We start from the raw sequence: 15038 nt of genomic DNA, 5'->3' as shown, positions 1-15038 counted from the left end.
GGAAATAAACAATTTCCTTCCCCCTTGCCCTCTAAACTCTGAAAAGTGTGGCATGCATTTATAATCAGCTTTCTTTACTCTGACACCAGTAGATAAAATCTAGTGCAATCGTTAGCCTTCTGAAATCACTTAATTGGTAGTTGGAGGTTGTTCATCTGTGCATTAATTCAGTTCCACATAAGTAGCGAGCATTTTGGTTGCAAGTCAGGAAACGCTTAGATTTTCTATTTGTTTTAAATTCTTTTACAATATATTTCTCTGGCTTAATGAATTACAAACTTTCAGAAGGGCTTAATGTTTATACCAACTGCGATTTAGACTACGTTACTTATTTCTACGAGGGAGTTTTGTTGTTTTCCAGAACTTGAAAATCCAATTTTGGCAGTATAAAAAGAGACCAGTGGATCTAGAAAGAACTCAAACATTTATTATCTAACATTATTGAACAAATAGCATCATGAAAACCAGGGAAGACACCAGATGTGTCAGGAGTAAAGTTATGAAGAGGTCTAAGCAGAGTTGGATCATGAATAACAAGCAAGCACCTTTTTCCGAAAATTGAAGAGAATGACATAATTATAAACCAACAAACACTTGTTCGTCTACCCAAACCGGCAACCCAGAGAAGCAGAGGATTAATCAGAGAATATGCCAAGCTACCCATAGTGACACTACAGAACTAAACTATTAGTTGTACGCCCCACAAAGTCGGCCTTTATGGAGGAGTAGCAATAAAGTCATTATTAAAGACAGTAATCAGATGTGCAAAGCAGGTAGAGAGACAGACAAGCTCAAAAAACTCAGAGTTGTAATTGCAGCTAAAGGGGTTCTACGGGTGATTTATTTAGGGGGCTGAACATAAAACCAAGTCATTTGTTTCCAATTAACAATTCTGTTTTACTTTGTATCAATCTATTACTTAAAATCTAGTGAAATACTCTGGAGGTTTAAAATCTAATATGAGATGATGTGAACAAATATCAAGGGAGATAAATACTTTGGCCAGGGACTGTACACAGTGATTTTAAACCCATGACCTTCAAATTATTGTCTACATGTTGATCAGGGAAGCCAACAGCAAACTGGGTGAACTTTCTAGTGAAATACTGTACATGTTATACACATCTGAAGACGTTTGTTTTGGACTGAATTCTAAAAGCAGACTCTGATATTTGTGGTCTGCTTGTTGTCTCCTTAGCAGCAAAATTCCTTACTTATCAGTTTGGAAAGCTGTTTAGGCTTTTGTTATACCAAAATAACAACGCTGCCATTCTGGTATGCACTGACCGTTAAGAGAGCTCAGTGACATGAAACAGTCTTTGTGTGTGTTGAGAAACTAAAGCTTCATATATTTCAGATGTCAGAGGTCACACATAAGTCTGTAATAAATTGAACTGAATTGAATTCAATAGCTTGAATCAGCTAAATGGGGATGGGTACCTGCTTATTGTACATGGGTCTAAATAAATATCATGCTGTAGAGACACTTAGTCTCATCCATGCAGAACTGTTGCTACACTGACGAAACCAGCCTGAAAATACAGAAAATTCAATTTTCTAAACAAACATTTTGCTCAAGCTTTCATAACCTTTGCATCGTAGTAATTTTTAAGTTTATTGAGCATATTGCAAGGCTAAATATAATACAAGTATTAAAAGCTAGTCTGTTTCTGGAAACAGTTGGCATTAGTTGGGGCTTTGGGCTTTGGGAAACCCCCGAGAATCAGGGTCAAGGCTTGGGCTGCTGTTCTTAGATGTGTAACCAGGCACTCACTATTTCACTGCAAATGAAAGAAGCAAGATAAAATAGCTCTGGATTCCTTCGAGAAAACTTAAAAGATTCTTTCAAAAGTCTGTGCATAAACACTAAAATATTTATTTTTTAATTGCATAATGTGCAGAAACTAAATATTAGAGAGTTACTTCATACACGAAGCAGCTAAATGATGTCATTTGAGCTCCTCAAATATCCTTAAAGCCACCACAGGAGTCTCACCTGTCTTTGTCATAATATTTGTATCGTCATGTTTATGCATTTCTGCGAAAACGATTATCCATCTTCAAAAGGTTTGTGATTTTGTAAGTGGTGTTTTAAATTTCATGCATGCAGATCAACCTTCCCCTCAGTTTGGGGTCTGTGCTGCGAGCTCTCTGGGCCCTGAAAGCGTTGTCCCCCTCTGTCCTGACTGCTGCCGGACAACAAGGACACTGCTTTAAATAGAGCTGCAGCTGTGGCAACTAATCAGCAAGGAAAGGACAGCTAACCTGAGTCAGACTGGGCCTTAGCGTCAGCTACTATGGCAATGCCCTCACACCCTTCTGAATATGTTAGTGGTGGTCCAGCCTCCAGACGATTCAGTAGACCGGCTCAGCAGGTCAAACCTTCATCATGTGCTGGTGGAGGGACACACCTCTCCACACCTATGTAAAATCTTTAATGTCTCGGTGCTAACACTGAGTTTTGTGCATTCTCAAGTCATTTAATCTCTGAGAAACGCGGGGTTTCTGCTGCATTTCTCATTTCATTTTTACCCAGGAAGCACGTTGGCTAAACCGTGAGTCAAACAGTCACTGAGACTGACTACTATATATTCCATTGAGGGCAGTAATTTTAACATTACCTAGACCTTTCTGAACAGTTGAGGGCGCACTTTCTCCGTTTATAATCAGACATTAAACTGACCCCCATAGCCCCGCGCCTGAACCGATAGAACATATAATTTGTCTTTCATCACCCTTTGAGGCCATGCCAGGCCCAGCAGAAAGCTGATGCTGAATCACGTTCCTTTATTTTCCTTATTTCATGCACAAATCTGAACAACACTCAGATATCCATGTGCCATGATAAAAGGAATGCAGTGTGTATACTCTCATGTTTTTGCATTTTATTTTGAAATGGGAACACTATGAAAGTTGAACAACATTGCAGTATTAATGCCTGTACTGTCTTTATAGTTGCACAGTTTGTGCAACAGAAGCTAGCGAGTCTTTCCCAGTTGTCACTGCTAAGTGCTCAGCTGTCATGGGGGAAAAATAAACTCCACCACAGAGCAGGTGCTCAATGATTCACTACCAGAGTTAAACTCAACAATTCTCAAAAACAAACAAGCTGGAGTTCTAAATTATATGCTAAAATGATATTCTTTCAGATGGTAAACCACTCAAATAAAAAATAGACATCTCTAACTGTCTTTTGATCGACATTATAATTCTGACATCTGACTTGATGAAGCAACTAGATTGATCTTTACCCTAATTCAAAAACTGTTCACAAGCCTAAAATAGACTGAGCTATTTTTGCACCTTTACTAAGCACATATCACTGTGTCACAATCAATCCTGACGTCACACACACAGATTTAGATCACTCTCACTGAACTTGTTCTTAAAGGTTGGTGTGGAATGTGAAGCTATTATTTACAATAGTAACTGAGTTAGTGGTTTATCTTCATTGAAGAAAGAGAGCACATGCACAGTCGAAATATGATTGACTGAATGCTTCTTTAAAGAATACTGTAAAAATTGCTTTTTTATACATATAAAAACACTTTTTCTTTAGTCCTTGAAGAGGTTTTTCTGTTTTTCCCTTATGTTGTATTAATTTGCTGCTGAAAGGTGAGACTCCACCCCACACATACACCCAAGCTGTGTGTGTGTTTGTGTGTGTATATGTAGCTTCCTGTGAAAGGTTTTTTACTTGCTCTCATGTACATTGTTGGCATCAATCACATCAATTTGAACGACTTCCTGGTTTGGTGTTGTGTCGAAAAAAGCGTCCCTCCTCTGAAAATCCTCCATTTCGCCGAAACATTTAGTGCATTGGAATGCCCAATTTTTTTTTGTATTAAGCATGAAAATAAAGTTTTGGGTTTCTAATACATCGGGCACCAGACAATTTCTTAACATTATAAGACATCTGTCTTAGCATTGAGACATGGAAAACTAGGGGAAAACTAGGCTGTCATATCAATGTAATAAACAAACAAGCACAGATAAATAAATAAATAGACATTCTAAATAGTGAACATTTTGTAAATCAGGACTCCGCAGCCCTTAACATTAGACAAATAAGCTGTGGCGGCGCGTTTATGACGATGGTTGCTTTTAACTGTAGGGACGCTTTTTTCGGCGTCACACCGGGAAATCCTGACATTATCGCGATAAACTGACTGCTATGCAGTTCAGTTGCAGGGGCCTGACGCTGGAATGCGAAACTACAAGTTATTTCGCCGAAACAAACAAACTGAAAAACATCTCCCCGTGGTTTCCGAAACATCGAAGCGTCACTTTGGAGTCAGCTATGGTTTTAAACGTAACAGAGACTTTTAACCAATGGTAAGTTTAATGAAATCGTTGACTGGCTTTAGCAGAGTTAGCTGGTCCATTAACAGCCGGGGGACTGTGACAGCTGAGCAGCCTTAGGTTAGCATTAGCAAAGTTAGCTGCTTGGCAGTTTAGGAACTGAGTTAATCTTATTTAAAGAGTCATCCTGTTTAGAGGATTGGACTGCTAAATTAGTACAAGGTGACATTAGAAAATCTCTCAGGAATAGTAACTCCGTGTCTCAGTGCGACCACGCAGAACACAGGTGCGGCTGTTTGTTTGGGTGATGTTCCGGAGGCTAACTGACGTTGATAAGTAGCCTCCTAGCTGACGGCGGTATGTCGTCGTTGCCTGGTGCAAAAGTATGGCGAAACAAACAAAACAACAGGCGCCTTGCAGTTCTGCATTAATGTGAGTGAATATGCACAAGCCTCGCTTAAGTTGTTCCTGCGATCGTAATGAACTTTAATTTTTCACGTTGATGAAAAATGTGCATTCTTGTTATTGACAGTTCAAGCTTGCTATGCCCCTTAAGGACTGCTTCTCTGATATCTGTAATGACATTATTGCTGACACATAGGGTGTGTTTGAAGCATTCGGTAGGACAACAGGTTTATTGCAAGCTTTTCCCTCCGACATGTCAGCTTGATCACCGTTTTTATCGTTTACCCTCTGCTTCTTCAGAGGATGGGACGACGCATGCACCTTTGGGCCCTTTGACTCTCTGTGTGGGTTCAGGATGGCGCAGGGAGGCTCTCAAGTCGACTACCACGTCCTGCAAGACCTCAAGCAGCGATTCCCAGAGATCCCAGAGGGAGTAGTTTCTCAATTCCTTCTGCAGGTAAATGCACACTGCAGATGAGTATGAGCTTTTTCAAAAAAAAAAAAAATTGTATTATTGGTTTTCTGCCCCTATTTGTCATAGAATATTTTTTGCCCCAACACATTTCTTATCTTTACAGTATATTTATATGTGTACTCTAGAAAGCAGATAGATTTGTTCAAATTAATTATTTTAACTTGAAGCTGAATCATTCATATGCATTATGACATATTTTTGCTGGGTTGTGGCATTTAGATGTGCTTCTAAAAAGATGCAATTTTATTTTACCTGTCATTTTCATTTATATTCTTTTACTTGTAAATAAGTCCCAAATGTCTTCATAATAAATCAGAGGTGTAAACCTGAACTGTAATGACAATCTGGTGGTTGCTTACACATTGTATGACAAATATTTGGCTTTTAAAATTTCACAGTTCCTTTGGCAATGAAGAAATAAAAAAAATAAAAAGAAATAAAAACTAAATGTCATCCTTGTTATATTAATGCAGCTATACTTTAGGGTTATGTGGTAAGATTGTAGTGAGTTTGGATAGTTGCTAATTGACTTTTTTATCTTTTGTTTTTATAAAAGCAAAATCTTTGTAGTTAAAAAGTATGTAAAACTAAAAGTCCAATTTATACACAGTTAGAAAGTCAACTTTTTTGAGATGATCCACTGGCTCTTACATGGCTCTGTGTTCTATCCCACAGAGCCATGTAAGACTAATTGCCAAATAGTCCTCTTTTACTTGAAAATGAGTTATTGAAAACTGAGAAATATGCAATATGTAAATAAGCTCCACAGGTTTTGGTGTGGCACCGGATCCTTGTTTACCACTTTCCTCCATTTTCTCCCCCATATTTAACCCACACTTAGTTAGTGTGAGACATTCATGAAAGACATTTTAGTGTTGCAAATATATGTTCTTTCAGATAAAGTAAAATATCCACTAGTATACAGTACACCGTGTACACCAGTGTATACTCTTTGCAATCTGTCCAAATAATTTGGTTTCATAACCACTGGTTACCATCTTCTAATTCCTTTTATTGGCCTGAGCTGTAAAGTTGTTGGATGAACTTTTGAACTATGTTATTTAAGAGCACTGAAATGATCTTAACTCAGCCTTCTGACTCTTTCAGAACAACAATAATCCGGATGTTTGCTGCCACCTGCTGTCCCAGGAGAGTAACAGATATCTCTATGGTGACTTTCATCACAGTCCGGAGGAGATGCGAATGAGTCGAAACCACATGCTACACATTAGCTTGGGCTATCCAGGTTCAGAGGCTGGAAAATCAAACGGAGGAGGAGCGGCAGTGGGGCGCTCCTTGGTGCACAGCACCAGCGACGGTCACATTGACCCTCAGCGGCCGAGCTACCCTGAACCCCTGTCGGCTCCTGCCACCATGGCACCCTCCCCCAGTTACAATCCTTTTTTTATGAACGATCAGAGCCGCTCATCCAGCACGCCCACGCCTCCTCCCACAATTCAAGGCATGTCCCCCACGTGTACGCCAGTTCCACGATATCCTATGAACCCTATTACTGTCACTCTTTCACAAAACATACCTACAGTCCATCAGGCTTTGCAGATTCCTCCAGGGCACTATGTTAACAGCACCAATACCACCCTGTACATTCGGCCCTCCCCCTCTCAGAGCCCACAGCCAGCTCCCTGGCCGTCCCCTGGAGCTCCCGTCTACCAGCATCAGCAGTCCCCGTACAGTACCCCCACTTATGGCTCCCCTTACAGCTCACCTCAACATCAGGTCCAGCCACAGCCACAACCACAGCCTCAACCTGGGCACCAGCAATACGTCTTCCTCCCCATTAGCCCCCCAAACATCACAAATATGGCCTACCATCACCAGCAGCAACCTCCGCCACAGTACAGGCCCTACCAACCGAAAACCCCTCTCACAAAACAGATAGAAATTACCCTTGAAGGACCAAGGCCTCGCAGCAACTCACCTGTTCACACCCCACACCCCCAGGGCTCGCTGTACATGGCAACAAGCCCCTCACCCAGCTCCCCGTCGCGGCCCATCACGATCGGCGGACCCCCTGGACCAGCGACTTTCCACCCGGGAATGTACTTACAGCACCAAGGCAACACGAGGCCTCGGCAGGCGTCCTCCCCCCAGCCAGGCCAGTCTGCCTATACCTTCAAAATTAAAGTGTCCCCTGGAGGCCAGGTTCAAAGACCACCCAGCTCACCACCTGTCGCTGAAGCTGAGTCTCTTCTCAACATTGTAGATCAGGGTGCGCACAGCGCCACCCCAGCACCCATCCTGCCCATCTCCGCCCTGCCAGGGAACATCGCCAGTCAGTTTCAGCAATTACCCCGACGCTCAAGCTCAGCCTCTGATGACTATGCCTACACGCAAGGTAAGTGCGTTAATTATGTGTTATTTTTTTATTTGTTTTTAAATTGGCTTTGAGTCCATTTGAGGGTGTAAAGATTACAGATGCACCAGTCAGTCAACCAAGAGTGAAGTTGGGGGATTTTCCCTTCATTGCTTCTAATTGATAGTTAGTTGATCAAATTCTGAAAACTCCAATAGTGTTGTACACTTTAACATTATGACTAAATGCATGTATTTAGACTTTTGGTCAATAATTCTGTTTTTCCATTTAACTCCGTGTTTCTCAACCTTTTTTGGGCCAGCGTCCCGCTAGTGGGGTGCGGTGAGCTCCCTCACCGCACCCCACCAAAGAATTTGCAGGCTACATTGCACTGACTATTATTTTATCATTAACATTACTATCACTATTGTAGATGTTTTGATTTTTATGCTTGTTTCTGTATTTATCATCAAGATAATTTCCCAGAGAACAAATAAGTAATGGGAATAGAAATTATTTTCACAGGTGTCTACGAAAAATGCAATGAACATTTAACTTAAAATTGGTAGGCCTAACTGCAGCCAATCAGAGTGGAAAAAATATTCTTATTTTGTGCCATTTTCTGGTTGTTAAATATTCCACAAAATGACCAGATAAAATACGTACAGCAATGCCAGTTTAAACTTTGAACTATTTGCAAAATGACTGAGCTCTGCAGCATTAAAACATGGATAGAACTGTAACTACATTAATCATAACTCTTCTTCTCTTCAGTGTTTATCAGTTTCTGGTGGTGCAGCTCTGTGCTGCCTTCAGGAGAATGGGACATCAGAGTATCATCCATAAAACTTCACCCAGATGGCATTTATTGTGCAAACCAGAGCTTTCAGTGGAAAAACAAAAGTTCCAGAACCTTTTAATGCCATACAAATATGAGACAGAAACATGGATTATATCTTTATATAGACCTGTCTATTGATTTATAGATTAATAGTTTTACTGGACAGGAATTACAAAGAACAAATCTGGTTCTTAATCAAATCCTAATGAGTCAAATTGAAAGTGTCATGGAGTCATCAGCCTCATGACATTAACACTGATATGAAAAATAATATTGAAGAAATAAATATAACAAATCTAATTACAAACGTAAATAAGTGATCAGTTATTTACTGTTATGGTCTGTAAGATATATTTATTCTCAGTACTAGTTGTGGTCTCAACAAACCCATGACATTTCAACAATATTATTTTACCTTTTATCTGGAAATAGTGTTTGTTTATTGCCTCTGTATTAATTATTGCTCGAAAGGTCTTGCCATACCAGTTTATTCCTCTGTATTTACTTTAGTTTCTTAGTTTATTCTTCCATTTTGTTCTTCATTCATTTCTATTTAGTTGCATTTGATTAGTATTATCCTCTCCTGGTTTATTGCTATGTCCACTTTAGTTTCTTTCCTGTTGCTAGATTTATTTTATCATTTACTGACCATAAGTAATCTTCACTCATCACCTGCTGCGCCGCCTAATAGTCATTTGTTTCACATCATGTGTTGATTTTTTCACTGTTCAGCGTCGGTACTCTGTTTTTATTCACATCCAGTTCGTCGCTCCGTTTTATGTCCCGCTTGCTTCAGAGTTTTGCGCAATGTGCGCGTCTTTTTTTTAACCCCCTGAGGTGCAGGGCGGTCGGGAAGCGTATCGATGGGGAAAAGGCAGACTGACATAAACCTTTTAAAACAACGGAAACAATTTCTGCATTCTGATTATTGAAATTTAAAAGTGCTGTGTTGTTCTATCACCCCCGTTTCATACCGGACCACTTACAGCACCAGTGTTAACGCTATAAAATGAACGCATTTCTTTATTTCTTTATTTAAATGGGTTCATTTTTCAGAGGGATACACAGTGAGGGTATCGTGATTTTAGCTACCAGTAGCAGGAGAACGGAGCTGCGCCAAGAAGCTAACAGAAGCTAACAAACACTGAATAGAAGAAGAGCTGCCATCGATACAGTTGCAGCCAAGCATGATTTAATGTTACACAATACAGTTTTACCAAGTTGCTCAAAGTCTAAACTGGCTTTGTTTGTATTTAAGGTGTAAAGTTTACCTTCGACCAAATGCCCCCCAAATGCATCCAGCGCCCCCCTTTTGTAAAAATGTCCACCAGCGCCCCCTGCCGTCCTCTGAACGCCCCTGGGGGGCGGTACCGCCCATGTTGAGAACCGCTAATTTAACTCTTTCAACAACAAATGGCATAGTGAGTCATTACTGCCCTCTAGTAAAACAGTAGCATGAACAGGAAATTACCCAAATTTGAATAACAAATAATTTTCAGTTTAAAGCTGTGAACTGTTTGAGTCAAACTTTCCAAGGTAGCAGCTGAAAATGCAACAAAAACTTTCCTCTGAAGTCACAATTCCTATTTAGAAAGTTGCACATTCAGAATCTTGCAAGTTGCAGATGTTTTCATTTAGCAAAACTTCCAGTAGTTTGTAAACTAGTGCTATGAAACCTTTTTGTAAATTTGTTGCTTTAGTGTCTGAAATAGAGATGCACCTATGAATCATCCAGAGGTCAAGTACTGAGAAAAACATAATAGTTTTTTTTTTTATCTTTTCATTACTTGCATCAAAACTGAGAACATCTGCATTTTTCACACTGTAAACGTGGCTAATTTACTTCTAAAGTTATGAGCAAAAGTTCTCGGCAATTAAAAATGTATGTAAAATAAAATCTGAAAAAATGCAAAGTTAGACGGCTAACATGATGTAGCAATGTTAGCCTTGTATTTATTTCCTTTTGTTCATTTTTCTTCTTGATGTCATTATCAAATTGTAATTTTAAAATTCCCTCTTGTATTTACTTAAAATTGTAGGTCTTTGCATAATTTTTCAGCTTGCTGCCTGATATTTAACCCTCACAACCTCAGACAATTCTTAAGTTGTCTGAGGTTAAGTGATTGAAATCCAAATATGTTTTGCTGAGCAATCTTTTGAATTTCTCCAGAGTGTAATTGTTAGCCTCCTCTAATGCTAGCTGTGCTGTTTTTTTTTGTGGCATGATTTGATCGTGTTGTCATGTTGAAGTACCAACAGAGCACTGAAGAGAGAAATGGCTGTGAATTAAACAGCGTTCCTCACTGGTGCGTTTTAAACACGTTTATAATTGATGTCCGTCCCCACAGCTCTTCTGCTCCACCAGCGGGCGCGGATGGAGCGTCTGGTAAAAGAGCTGCACATGGAGAGGCAGAAACTAGAGCAGTTGAAGACTGATGTCAATAACATGGAGTACGACGCCCTCCAAAGGCGTTTTCGACGGGTCAACTCCACACATCTTGTTCCCAGAGTAAGGATCGCAATATGTAGTGCCTTACAAAATAATTGTACCCCTTGCTTTTCTTTTTTTTTGTCACAATTTTTCAGACCATCAAACAAATTTGATCAAATTAAGATAATTTGAATACTTTCCAAAGCTTGTTTTCTGACAATGTTTTAATTTATCAAAGGATTAAAGCAAATCAAACCAACTTACTATGTGTCAAAACAAAGATTAGCCACTTTCCTCATTCAAATTCACTCTGGCCTATTTTCTTCCAGAATGCAGCAGTATCCCAGAAATATTTCTGTTCATCATAATAGAAACAATCTATAAAATACTTCATATTTTTAATAAGGAAATTTTTAAAGTTGGATCGGGAATATGAAATGTTTTAAGACGTATCTAAACTGACCGGGATGTTTTCATTGACTGCAGCCGGAGGAGATTACCCGACTTCGAACTCACAACAGACAACTGCAGATTGATATTGACTGCACACTGAAGGAAACAGATCTGCTGCAGTCCAGAGGTAGAACACACACACACACACACATACTGGCTTAAACATCTACATAAATAACGTTTGAGTGTGTGTCTAATTTATTTAAGTGAGCTGATTCTAAAAGAACCAAGCATGAAAGCAGACAGTTGGACCTGAAATGATGGATGGATTCTGTTACTCTCTTTATAGATGCAGTGTTTAAATTGCTGGTTGTTCTGTAGCAGGAGACAAGCTGATCCATAACTGACCCCCACACCCTGTCAATGCTCAATTTGGATGATACAAAACTCCTGTTGATTACATAACTAATAGAAGCAAAAACCTTTGTGTGACGAGTGGAAAATTACTTTCAATCACTTTGTCTATTTACATAGCAAGTTACACTAAAAATATCCTGTTGCTACTCAGCCATCAGCTTAACCTTTATTTTACCGATGCTAAAGTTTTATTTCTGTTATTTGGTTTATTTAGTAGTTGCATTTTAAATTTAGAAAAAAATCTATAAAGTGATTTGTGGTTTAACCTCACTCTGAACACAATAGTTGTTAATGTGATGAGCATTAGCACAAGTATTCATACCCATTTATTAACATTTTGTCACATTCAACCAAAGGTTTCAATGGATTTTTGTGATTGCCCAACAAAAGATAATCACATCTGTCCAGGATTGTTAGTTATTCACTGATTACTAGTCTTGGTAACTTTGGTAAATCCTAGAAAAAAATCTTTCAGAGACTACTGGAGACTTGGACTGAGGTGGAGACTTATCTTCCAGGCCAAAAATGCTAAATGTAAAACCAAAATGGTTTAGATTGAGGCATATTCATGTTAAAATGCCCTAGTCAAAGTTTATACGTAAAACCAATGGAGAATCTATGGAACGTGGCTTTTACACTAAACATAAAATCTGACTGAACTTGAATTTTTTTACAAAGTACATGGTAATGTGGTTTCGTGGTTTGCAAACCTGGAAGAGAGATTTTCAAACGACCTGCAGCTTCAAATACATTGAAAAGTGACTATGCAAAGCATTGATTGAAGGGGACTTAATACAAGCTTTTTGATTTAAAATAATATTATATAGTGTTAAATATCTTCCCAGTCATTCACTATTTTTTGTTGGTATCCTCCAGTTCCAATAAAAAACACTGAAATGTGTTGTAGTAATGTGATGAAATGTGAATACTAAAGGGATAGAAATACTTGGAACATTTACTGTAAGTGTAAATGTACAAATTATTTTTTTTTCAACCATCTTTCATATAGTATTAGTTTCAGTCAAGAAACTTGGCTAAAAGTTTGCATCATGTCAACAATGTGAATGGCTGAAGCTTGTATTTTTTTTTTACTTCTTGATTTTCTGTTCACGTTACAAGTAATTTCATGCTGTTATTTCTGATTTAATTAACTATCACCCCCAAATTGCTTACATGTTATCCAATGAGTCCATGAGGACACTGGTGTCCTCATGACAGTTTAAACAACCTAAAAGAAAAAAAAAATTTAAATAACACAATTCAAAGCAGAACATTTTCAAAATCTCTTACCCTCAGCAAAATTTAAACTAGAGGGATTTTTTTATGGCCACCATCTTTTCTGAAACTTTGCAGTATGAACAGCTTGAACTGAGACTGGCTTGACTTTAAGGTGTAATTGACACTCTAAAGTAAACAAATCCAAACTCTTATTTCTGTTTTTTTCTCTACAGGGAAGTTTGACCCAAAAGCAATGAGCAACTTCTATGACAACATTCAGCCGGGTCCGTTGGGTCCGACCAATCCTGGGAAGAAAGGTGAGAAACATTTGAAACCATTAGTGATGAAGGCTTTTGAAACTAGTTTGAATTAGAATCTGGCACGCCTTTGTTTACGAGTATCTTGTTGACCTTTTTGTTTTTTAAATTTGAGTTTATTTAATCAGAAATGTCCATTGAGATATAATATCTCTTCAGTAAGGATTTCATGACCAAGATGAGCCGAAAAAATCAGACAAGTTAACACGATGAGTATAACACAACAAATACCCAAGAAATGAAAAACAATTTGCAGTAAATGGAAACTACAGTTCAAAGCAGTGATGCTCTTCTGCTGACGCTGTTTTTAGTAAGTTGTTTGAAATGAATGTAATAAATGAAAGTTAGATATGCTCTGATGGAGATCAGAGCATAATTGAAGAGCCCAATTTGGTTCTGCCGTCTGGAAAAGTGAGAAATTTGATTCAAGTATTTTCCAGCTCTGGATAATTATGAACAAAAGGAAATGGAGATATATCTGCATATTTCCAGGCCCATCATCTAAAACGGTGTTTCCCAACCCTGCTCTTCTAAGCACACTGTCCTGTATGTTTTACATGCATTCCTGCTCATCACACCTGATTCAGATTATTGCTGTTCAGTCCTATTTAGCAGCCATGAATTAAAAGTCAGGTAAGCAACCAGGGAAACTGTTATAAAAAACAAGTAGGTCAGCTTGACTTAAGGACCAGGATTGAAAAACACTGATCTAAAAAACTGGTTTTTGCAGGTTTTACTCTTGAAGAAAGAGTAAAACTGCGCTGCGGGAATGTTTGATGAACTTTAGTCTATGCTTAAAATAGATTCTGGAAATGTATATCCATAGCTGGATCTGAATGTGTCCCAAGATTATTTTAAAAAGTATTTAAAAAAATTGGTCCCAATATTGACCTTTGAGGAACACCTGTCCTACTTCTAATGCTTCAGAGTTGCAGTTATCTGCTGCAGTCTTGAGTGGCATCCACTGAAACTCTTGGTCTATGTGATAGATTACCTGAATTAGGTGTTTTTGTGCTTGATGTATTTACAGTTTTTTTCTGTCGTCTTTTTTTTTAGAAGGGGAGCAGGCCTCCAAGCCGACGCCTCAAAGAGACGAGGATTTTGAAGGAGCTCACTGGAACTGTGATAGCTGCACCCTCCTCAACCACCCTGCACTCAACCGCTGTGAGGCATGTGAGATGCCACGCTACAGCTGAACTCAGCATGGGACTGCGTCGCCCATCCCTGCCCTAATCTTTGCAAATCTTCAGACACCCTGAGCCCAGACTCTCAGAATCTGTCTTGACGTCTGCTCCTGTCAATCGATATACAAGCCTCCCCTTCCCCCCTTCTACCTGCTGAGGAAGAGCCACTATCTCCCCTCTGATTTCTTCTCCTGTCCACTACTGTGCACTATGATCATTGTTTTCTTTGGTGGATCATGAATCTCCTGGCATTTGTCGAAAAACAACAATAAAAAAAAAAGGGGCTGGAAAAGGTGCAACCGCAGCAGCAGTGACGGGGACAACGTGGTTTCTGGATGGAGGAGAAGCAGCTGTGGTTTACTTAGGGAACATTCCAGGCAGAGGAGAGTGACTGCCCTGTTTACACTGTGCCCATTACTGAACTCGGAAAGGAGGCACGTCCACTTTAATCCAGGACTTGTGTGTTTCACAATGACAGCAGAACAATGAACGAAGTGGTATGTAAGTTGTGACAAATGCGAATTGTAGATTGTACACTGTATCCGGCTCCGCGTGGGAGCTCGTATCACTGAAAGAACACTAAAAGACACTTGCATAAAAAGTATGCGCTTTGTACTTTTATGCATATTATGCCACCATGTATTATGTGTTCAGAAGATGTTGATTTCCTGTGCAAATGCCTCAACTTGCTGTACTTAATAAAAGAGCTGATTCTATGTGACTTGACGACACGAGACCGCG

The 15038-nt window shown here is 39.2% G+C and overlaps 1 protein-coding gene across 3 annotated transcripts; it reads left to right on the top strand.

Annotated features, from left to right (window-relative positions):
• Positions 1–4143: 4143 nt before the first annotated feature.
• tab3 (TGF-beta activated kinase 1 (MAP3K7) binding protein 3) lies at positions 4144–15023 on the top strand. Of its 3 annotated transcripts, XM_081606378.1 has the most exons (8): positions 4616–4734; positions 5008–5164; positions 6290–7298; positions 7407–7538; positions 10686–10846; positions 11255–11348; positions 13030–13113; positions 14170–15023. In XM_081606378.1, the coding sequence occupies exons 1-8, from the start codon at positions 4688–4690 to the stop codon at positions 14307–14309; spliced, it is 1824 nt and encodes a 607-aa protein (XP_081462504.1). In that variant the 5' UTR covers positions 4616–4687; the 3' UTR covers positions 14310–15023. The 3 variants fall into 3 exon arrangements, with proteins under 3 accessions (XP_081462503.1, XP_081462504.1, XP_081462502.1); XM_081606377.1 differs by lacking the exon at positions 4616–4734 and adding an exon at positions 4144–4335 and having other exon boundaries at positions 6290–7538; XM_081606376.1 differs by having other exon boundaries at positions 6290–7538.
• Positions 15024–15038: the final 15 nt, after the last annotated feature.

This window comes from Poecilia reticulata, chromosome 4, assembly GCF_904066995.2.
Source record: "Poecilia reticulata chromosome 4, P_reticulata-male-v2, whole genome shotgun sequence".
NCBI lineage: Eukaryota > Metazoa > Chordata > Actinopteri > Cyprinodontiformes > Poeciliidae > Poecilia > Poecilia reticulata.
The sequence above is the reverse complement of the archived record's forward strand: the minus strand, read 5'-3'. Positions and strand labels throughout refer to the sequence as shown.

What these genes read in the sequence shown, in the direction of transcription:
- tab3 (XM_081606376.1), top strand. Translation starts at nt 4,688, where the DNA reads ATGGCGAAACAAACAAAACAACAGGCGCCTTGCAGTTCTGCATTAAT. An exon ending in TGACTATGCCTACACGCAAG is followed by an intron (nt 7,539 to 10,685) that starts GTAAGTGCGTTA and finishes CCGTCCCCACAG; the next exon opens with CTCTTCTGCTCCACCAGCGG. An exon ending in AGATCTGCTGCAGTCCAGAG is followed by an intron (nt 11,349 to 13,029) that starts GTAGAACACACA and finishes TTTTCTCTACAG; the next exon opens with GGAAGTTTGACCCAAAAGCA.